The sequence below is a fragment of the Psammomys obesus genome, unplaced genomic scaffold, assembly GCF_907164565.1.
Source record: "Psammomys obesus unplaced genomic scaffold, mPsaObe1.curated_primary_1811, whole genome shotgun sequence".
NCBI lineage: Eukaryota > Metazoa > Chordata > Mammalia > Rodentia > Muridae > Psammomys > Psammomys obesus.
In genome coordinates, this window is record NW_026595981.1 from 1,963,837 (window position 1) to 1,973,097 (window position 9,261).

At 41.6% G+C, this 9,261-nt stretch overlaps 1 protein-coding gene across 2 annotated transcripts in view; it reads right to left on the reverse strand.

Moving 5' to 3' along the window:
- Positions 1-430: 430 nt before the first annotated feature.
- Positions 431-9,261, reverse strand: part of Glod4 (glyoxalase domain containing 4) — a 16,007-nt gene continuing 7,176 nt past the window's right edge. For both annotated transcript variants that reach the window (XM_055620171.1, XM_055620172.1), the window contains 5 exons: positions 7,076-7,212; positions 6,592-6,678; positions 5,874-5,987; positions 5,701-5,787; positions 431-1,751 (listed from right to left, as the gene is read on the reverse strand). In XM_055620171.1, the coding sequence (XP_055476146.1) occupies positions 1,686-1,751; positions 5,701-5,787; positions 5,874-5,987; positions 6,592-6,678; positions 7,076-7,212 (491 nt within the window). In that variant the 3' untranslated portion in view covers positions 431-1,685. The remainder of the gene's footprint in view (positions 1,752-5,700; positions 5,788-5,873; positions 5,988-6,591; positions 6,679-7,075; positions 7,213-9,261) is intronic.

Below are 9,261 nucleotides of genomic sequence, written 5' to 3' on the forward strand. Positions count from 1 at the left end.
ATTACAGGCATGTGCCACTTGGTCCAGCAAGACCACTTTTTAAGAATTTCGTCTTTTATTTAAAAAAAAAATTCCACAAATTTGTATATGGATGACAGCTTTGGTGAGGCACACACTAATCCAATCACACCCACAAGACCTCCTCCACATGTCTTTAATGGTTACAACAGTCATTATTTTCTCCTCTAGCCTCTGGGTTTTTTTTTTTTTTTTTTTTTTAAGCAGGGTCCCTCTATGTAGCCTTGGTTGTTCTGGAACTGACCAGACTGACCTTAAACTCACAGAGATCCTCTGGCTTTTCCCTTATGCTGTGATTAAAGGTGTGTATCACTAAGCCAAGTTCTGTTTTCTTGTGAGTTAGAGGCTATACATAGTGAGTTCTAGACCAGCTGCATAACGAGACACTGTCTCAAAAACAAAAACCTCCATGTGATTCTAGAACCAGCCTTTCCAAAAAACTTTATTAACAAATACATCCAATAAAACTGTGGGGCTTTTGTTGTTGTTTTTGCTATTTTGAGACAGGGTTTCTCTATGTAACCCTGGCTGTCCTGGAACCCACTCTGTAGACCAGGCTGGCTGGTCACTCAGAGATTTGCCTGCTAAAATTGACTGAAAACAACTTCCTCTATCAACCCAAAAAGAAACTCAACAGAAAACATTTTTCAGGCTGAAGAAATAATTCATTTTAAAGAAGATTAAAACCATTTTATAAAGAAAGTAGTACAGAGCCAGGCACTCTGAAATGTGACTCACTGAATACTTTGTTCATTAGACACTTCCTGTTTTCTCTGGTTATTCAAAGTGTAAAATCAAGGCTAGGTGTGGTTAATCCCAGCACTCTTGAGGCAAAAAGCAGGCTGACCTGAATTCAAGGCCAGGCAGGAAGATTGAAAAGTTCAAACCACTGGGTATGGTGGCCTTCGCCTTTGCTTCTAGCAAGAGGCAGAGCAGGTGAGTTTCTGTGAGTTTGAGGCCAGTCTAGTTGACATAAAGAGTTCCAGGTTAGTCAGGGCTACAGAGCCAGACTCTTCTCAAGGGGAAAATGTTAAAAGCTCCCTTGAACTTCATGGTGAAGTGACAGGCTACCCTGAGCTATCAGGTGACTCTGTTTCAGAAAGCCAAAGGAAAAAAGTTTGAATGCCAAGACCTTCTATGGTAAGATAGTAGAACAATATCTATCAGGTCCTGGAAATATGAGCACTCTACACAGTTGGTTTGGCTTTTATTTTGTTTTGTTTTCTTTGGGACAGGGTCTTTGAAGTCCTGACTGTGACCTCAAACTCACAGAGATTTTCTTGCCTTTGCCTCCCACATGCTAGGACTAAAGGCAGGCGCCACCATGCCAGGCTGGTGTAGCTTAATTTGAACACTTGTTCCAATATTATCTACATGATTAACAGCTAATCAAATCTCCTTCCATCCCAAGTCTGGGGTAACGGCTGGACAATAATCTGTTACTAGATTTAATACAATTATAGTAGGAGTTCACCTCTACCAAGAATGATAAAAATAATATTTCATTTCTAAAACATAACAAAGCTTTGAAGAATGAAACTAACTCACAGGCCTCCTTGTCTATGCAGGACGCAATGAAGTGGTGGGAGCATTTCTCATAACAAATAAATGCTAGACAGATAACAGATGCTAGACTGGACTTGTAAGTGCTCCTCATGTGTCTTCTATTAACCGGAAGCCTTTGGTTTATTTCTTGTAGCAAACCACTCATCACTTTTGTCAGCTGCCATTGCCTATGGAAATAGATGGACAGATGTTATCCACAGATGTTACTCTGCATCCGCAATCTCCACCATGATATTAACATTGAAGCGAGTTCATCTGTGTAGAGAACATTGTTCACAATGCAGGAGACCTGGGGAGTACCAAGCAGTTACTTGGTGATTCATACTTGTAGCTGGTAGGAAGGCCTGGCTGTTGATGAAAGAGCTGTGTGTATGACTACAGGTGAAGAGTTTAAGTTAGCCTGGGTATAACTCCATTTTGAAATAAAGAGCCATCTTGACTGGGAGCTGAACTCAGGTACCAGGAAATATCACAGAATGAACACTTGGCAGACAACAAAGTTAACTTTCCTAACAACAACCTCCAGGAAATATCACAGAATAAGTACTTCATAGAAAATAGAGACAATCTCCCTGGCAATGATCAATGAGAATCGGTTGGGAATCGGCTAGGGAAATTCTCCCCAATGTTTCAGATATAGTTTAGAAGAATAGCCATTGTGATCATATGCTTTAGGCAATTGTGGTTATGTGCCTCAGAGAAGGTCACCTCAACCCTCTAACTTTTACCTAACCCAGTAATGTCAAGGCATGTGCCCCCCTGCTTGCTGTCATGGAAACCCCCTGCTCACAGACTTTTCTTTTAGAAATCCTGCTCACTCAGAGCTCAGGGTCCCACTTCTCTACTGCTGCGTCAGTGAGATTTGGGTCGGAGTTCAATCACTCTTGTAATAAAGCTCTCTTGCTACTGCATCGAGTTGTCTCCTGGTGGTCTCTGAGGGTCCCGTGATCCTGGCATTACACAGGGTGCTTAGGAGAACAGGAATCTTCAATTGCTTATGAGCTTAGTCTAAGACCTCGACTATATAAATGAATATAGTCCAGTTCAAGCCCCAGTACCACCACCAAAAACAGAGTATGCCACAGAGAAGCAAACATTTTAATCCCAGCACTCGGGAGGCAGAGGCAGAAAGCCTGGAAGTCCAGACTGGGAGTCCAGACCAGAGGCCAACCTGTTCTACAGAGTGGGTTCCAGGACAACCAAAGTTACACAGAGAAACCCTCTTTCGAAACAAACAAACAAACAAACAAACAAACAAACAAACAAACATGCCCATGAAGTCCTACCAGATTAAAAGGTAAGGAACAACTAAATGGTTGGAGAGTTAGTGTGTTCTTCTGTCTGATCTTAGCAACCTAGCACTTACTCTACATGAAAACACAAACAGCTATCCAGAATAATACACTCTAGTAGGTCTGTTAACCAGTTTCTTTGGTTTATTAAGGCGAGACCTTTCACCATCTTACCTCCAAGTCGTCCTTTTGCTCATTAACTTATTGAATGGGTGTGTGTATGTGAGGGTGCACACGCCCCAGTGCAGGGGTGAACTAGAGCAGTTTGCAGGGGTCCGTTCTCCTTCCATTGTGTGGGATGGGACTCAGGCTTGCCAGCAAGTACCGTTATCTCACCAGCCCACAGCTACTCTTTGTCATAACCAAACTGTTATTGTTGCTCTTTGGAGTTACTGTTAAGTAAAATAAAGGTTTTCAACCCAGGCACCAAGATCTAGTAACAAGACAGCTACTAGGTGACTATGGGGCTGTGTCTTCAGGTGTGCACAGTATGGAAACACTGCCCAGAGATAACTCCCATCCCAAGTGGACAGAACAAGAGAACAAGACATTTCATCATGCCACTCAGAGCAGGGCACCATCTACAGTGGGTGAGTTATTCAGTTCTGAAGTTTATATTTAATACCTTCACAAATACACATAAACTATGAAAAGAGAAACTAGCTAGGAGAGGCTCACTTTGGTATAAACATTCTTGTCAGCTGTCTGACACTTCCCTGTCCAGTAAAAGCAACCCTCCTCAATACTGACCTTAGAGACATGAAACACGTAGCTGCACGAAGATTTAAACAGGAATGCTCACAGCACTCTGCTTTAAGTAGATAAAAATCTACAATCTAAATGTTCACTACCATGGGAATGGACAAGCAAGTTGTTATCTAATATAAGCAATACAATATATAGAGGAATCTCAAAATGCTTTTTTTTGAGAGAAAGAAACCAAACAGAGAAATACTAACTGTATTCATTTGTTTGAAACCCAAGAGTACACAAAAGTGATCTACTGTGCTGGACATCTGCATGACAGCAGCCTCTGGAAGAAGCCTCAGGGAGATCTGAAAAGGACAGGATCTCAACAGCACAGAAGCAGGGCCAGGGAGGGGAGCTGCCAGTGTATGAAAGAACAGAGAAGAGCAGCACATCTGCTGACAGGGAGCTCATTCAGCAGTCTGTTTTCCTGCATGATAAAGCCTCAAAAGGTATTTCTACATATTTCCTATTTTAATTCACAAAAATATGACTGTCGTTATGTCTACAGTTTATTATCTTTGATAAAGCACACCAGAATCCCAAGAAATGAGTATTCTTATTTTCTTACCTTTTTAGATAAAGTTCTAACAGAACTTTTAAAAGTTCAGAGAGGTTTTTTGTTTGTTTTTTTTTTTTTTTCAAGACAGGGTTTCCTGTTTTACTACCTGGCTATCCTGGATTCGCTTTGTAGACCAGGCTAGCCTTGAACTCACAACGATCCACCTGCCTCTGCCTCCTTCAGTGCTGGGATTACAGGTGTGCATCACCAAACCCAGCAAGTTCAGAGAATTTTAATAAATTGCTTAAAACTGGTTATATAAATCAAAAAATTTATAGAACTGGGATATATTGATTCCTTTAATCATTCAATAAAGTATTCAGAAGTGAGTGAAGCCCAGTGGTCAGGCCTACAGTCCTCTATCTACATGGAAGGCTGAAGCAGAAAGGTCCCTGGAGCCCAGGACCTCAAGGCCAACTGTCCTTGTCTCAGAAGTCCAAAAATTTAGAGAATGTCTACTTCACACTTATCTATGTTAGAAACTGAAATACAACAGTAGGTGACTGTTTTCCTGATGAAAAATCAAGTCTGATGAAAACAGAAGTTGCTGGATTTGGCAAGATGAGATCACCAATAATGTCAACATGAGCTTGCTGCCAAGATCTTGCACACAAAGTATGCATTTCAGACAAGAAATAGAAACTATGTGCAGACAGATCTTTGAAGCAGAAATTTAAAGAAACCTAGGGATACAGTCCTAACACTTAGGAGGCCGAGGTAGGAGAATCACTCGTTTATAGTCAGTCTGGAGACGCAGACTCCTATCTCAAAAACAAAGAAATGGAGATGGAATATGGAATCGAGAGGGTTTGGTTTTGGTGTTTTTATTTATTTGTGTATTTGTGTGCCTGTGTGTATGAATGTTCATCATGATGCTGCATGCAGGAGCCCTTGGAGGTCAGAAGAGGGTGTCAGATCCCTTGGAGCTGGAGTCATAAGCAGCAGTGAACCAGCACAGGGGTGCTAAGAACTGAACCTGTGTCCTCTGTAAAAGCAGTAAGCTCTCCTAACCACTAAGCCATGTTTCCAGTCAGTATTTTCTGTTTTTATGAAACAAGGTCTTAATATGGAGCTCTGGTTGGTTTGGAACTTGCTGTGCAGACCAGCTGGCCTTGACATCACAGAGTTCCTGTCCCTCTGCCCCCCATGAAGTTTTAAAAGATGAGAGCTACTGGATCTCTTATATGTTAATGAGGACAAGTAGAAGAAGAGACTGATGTCAAATGGAACCCAGACAACCAAATGGCCAAGGAAACAAAGGGGAGGGAACCCAGCTATTTTTACCACCTGATGTGAAGAATGGTGTGTACAGCAATAGTGGGTACCTATTGAGCCTGAGGCAGTGTGAAGGTGGAGATGCTCTGTTCCATAAGGGATAATGTAGGTGACATTGAAGATACTGTCTCTGAGTAAAACTATAGAGAAAAGACATGGATGACAGCAAATGGACCTTGTATATCTGCTGCACCAGCCTGCTTTGGCCTATAATGACATCTAAGTAGAAATAAGACTCACATCATCCAATAATTTGCTTCCTTTTGGATCCATCTTAGAAAGTTCTCGAAAAGCTTCATCCCCAACAAAGCAAATTTCATGTCCATCCTATACCAAAACAGAGAAAAGCAATATGGAAAAAAATCTTTGAGAAAATCCCTGGGACAGCCTGCCCCTTGCTGAGTAATACTTACAGGGTCAGCCAGGATGACCACTTGCACTGTTGCCTTCCCTGGAGTATCCAGACTCACCAGCGGAGTCAGGATCGACTGCTTCTCCCTTTTCATCAAGTCTTCTAAGTCTGGCAACTTGAAAAACCCAAAAGGGCAAGTAAGCAAGGGTCACATACCACTTTTTTGACACTGTTCTCATTAGACCACTGGATGGACTATTATCTCAGTGGTCCTTAAAAGAATGGTTAAGCATGAAAACAAAGCCACACTCAGAATGAGCTCAAAGGAAGGAAAGCCAGGTTCTTAGCTGGGATGAAACCAGCTAGTGACAGAGTTTAACAATCGGGATTGGAGACAGGGCTGATCAACTAAGAATGAGTACTACTCAAGTTCAGTTCCCAGCAAGCATGCCAGGGAGTTCATAAATGCTGGCAATTCCAGCTCTGGGGGGAATCCACGTGGGCACCTATATACATATGTGTGCATGCAACACACACATACGCACACACAGATGCATACGCACACTAAGAAAATAAAAAACGAAAGAATATAAAAGCTAGAGAGAGAGAGCGCTATCAAGTTTAGTTCCTCCCACTTCAGGGGTTCACAACTCCCTGTAAGTCTAGTTCTGGGGACCTGACAGTCACCACAGCTACCTACCACTCACGTGCACACAGACACACCTGCACATGCATACCTGAGAATAGCAAACGTTAAAACTTAGATTATCAAATAGTACCTCTTTGTGCGGACAGGAAAAGGCAAGTCTTCCAAAGGCTGCTGCATGCTCCACTGCTCCGCTGACGCCCTGGAGCTCCAGCTTACACTGACAGAAGGAAGAGAGTAGGCTGGCTGGCTGCTGGGTGGAGGTGTGCAGCGTACGAGGCTCACAGTGTCTGCTAAGGCCTTGCCATGCAAGTGTGAGGACCTTGGTTCACATCCCCGGCCACGTGGAATGTGACAGCATGGGTGTGTGAGTCTGCCACTGCTACAGTGTGGCAGGAGGCAGAGACAGGAGAAACACCAAAGCTTACAGGTCACAAGCACAAACAAAAACTGAGGAAGTATCTGAGTGGTAAGGTTTCTGGTGGTTTTGCTTCCTTCTGCTTATCTGGATACACACTGAACCACTATGAAGAAACCATGACACCACTTTCATGCCACCTGATTTATGACCCAAACTCAAAGGAGCAGACAAGCTGTTCCTCTGCAAGATCACTCACCTGGTTATCAGCGTAGCCCAGCAAAGCCCTTTGTTTCTCCTCATCTTGCTCATAAATTTTCATTCCCAGGAGATTAGACCAGTAGTTTAAGGACTTCTGGAGATCAGACACTGCTAGAGTGACCTTTAATACAGGATCTGTAAGGTAATAAAACAGACACATGAGGATGCTTCAGTGGAAAGGACTAAAAGGCCCAACAAGATCAAGCGTGTGTAGAACATAGCATAGGAGGCTGGAGAGCGGGTGTGTGTCTAGGCTTCCATTTGATTTTCAGCTACTCTTTCCTTATCCAAAGAATTTAGTTTATAAGGAAAGCATTTCAGCCAGGCAGTGGTGGTGCACACCTTTAATCCCAGCACTCAGGAGGCAGAGGCAGGCAGGTCTCTAAGTTTGAGACCAGCCTGGTCTACAGAGCAAGTTCCAAGATAGGCAGGGCTACACAGAGAAACCTTGTCTTGGGAAAACAGAACAAAAACAGAAACCAAACAAACAAACAAAAGTGAAAACAAGACAAAGAAAGCGTTTTGAATCAGCATGAAAAGAAACATGACCAAATAAATGACAGCGATACAATCGTGTGGTGGGAGCTTTATGCTTGAGCTAAATGCCAGAATGTATTTCTCACGGCTAGAGTATGAAATTTAGAGTAAACTACGGAAATAAGTACATTCTGTTGTCTTGACAAATTATCAATGCCAACTGTTTTATTACAGGGAAAGGGATTAAAACAATGAGGATAGAGAATAAATTAGAAAATTTGTGGGCACAGATTTGACAGAATGGACCAGAAGTTTTAAAAATGTACTGAAAAAGCAAGTTCGTTCTCAGCAGTTCAGAAAGCAACTGTGGCTGTATGAAGGGCTTTTTTTTTTTTTTTTTAATCACAAAGGCATTCACCAGAACAATGAAACACTAGAACAACAAAAACATCCAACAACAGAGACTGCTTATTTTCTGCAATGAAATGTGGCCATGGAATTCCTGCAGTGGCTTATACATGACACACACATATATATGTATATGTGTATACACATATATGTGTGTGTATATGTATATGTGTGTATATATATATATGTGTGTATACATATATATGTATTGTTTTGTATGAAGGATTTTGAACACAGACTTTAGAATGTTCACAATAGTTATCTCTAGACATATGGCTAATACATTCCTCCCCTTCCCTGCTTTCTTTTCCTTTTGTATATGCAGTATGTATACTTAACTTCTACTCTAGGGTTTTAAAAAAAATCTACACACAAACACAAATAAATGTAATTAAAAAAAAAAAAAAAGCCTGGTGTTGGTGGTGCAAGTATTTAATCCCAGCATCTGTTAGGCAGAGGCAGGTGGATCTCTGTGAGTTTGAAGCCAGCCTGGTCTATACAGCAAGTTTCAGAACAGCCAGGGCTGCTGAGGTGATCTTTTTTGCACTGTGTAAAGACTGTCTTTGTATTGTTCAAAGGCTGATTTCTGTACCAGCAGAGATCTGATTATAGGCCAGACTTTGGTATTATTATTCTTTTGCCAAATCATATTTTGTAAACTCTCTCTCCAACACCTAATTGGTTTAATAAGGAGATGAACAGCCTATAGCAAAGGCAGGAAAGGAGGGAGAGACAGGAACTCTGGGAAAGAATCTCAGGCGCAAAGGATTATCAGCCAGGCACGAAGGAAGAAACAGTGTGGAGACTAAAAGACTAGGAAGAAACCAGCCACATGGCAGAATGTAGATTAATATAAAGAAGTTAATTTAAGTTAAGGGTTAGTTGGGGAACAAGCCTAACCCAAGGCCAAACTTCCATAATAAATATAAAAGTCTCCATGTCATTATTGGAAGGTGATGGTCCAAGAAAGTCCAGTTATATTTATAACTGATAATTATACAGGGCTACACAGAGAGACACTGTCTTGAAAAACAAAAACAACCACAAAGCAGCTAGTATATAATGGAAATACTGTCATATTGTAAGTTGATTTTCTGATCCCCAATGTGCCAGCCAGAGCCAGAGGTTGAACCTAGGCCACTGCACATTAGACAAGTACTCTTTATCACTAAGCTGCAGCCCCAACTCCATGAAGAACATTATACTCTTCTCTCCTTCCTTCCTTTCTTCCTTTCTTTCTTTCTTTTTCTTTCTTTCTTTCTTTCTTTCTTTCTTTCTTTCTTTCTTTCTTTCTTTCTT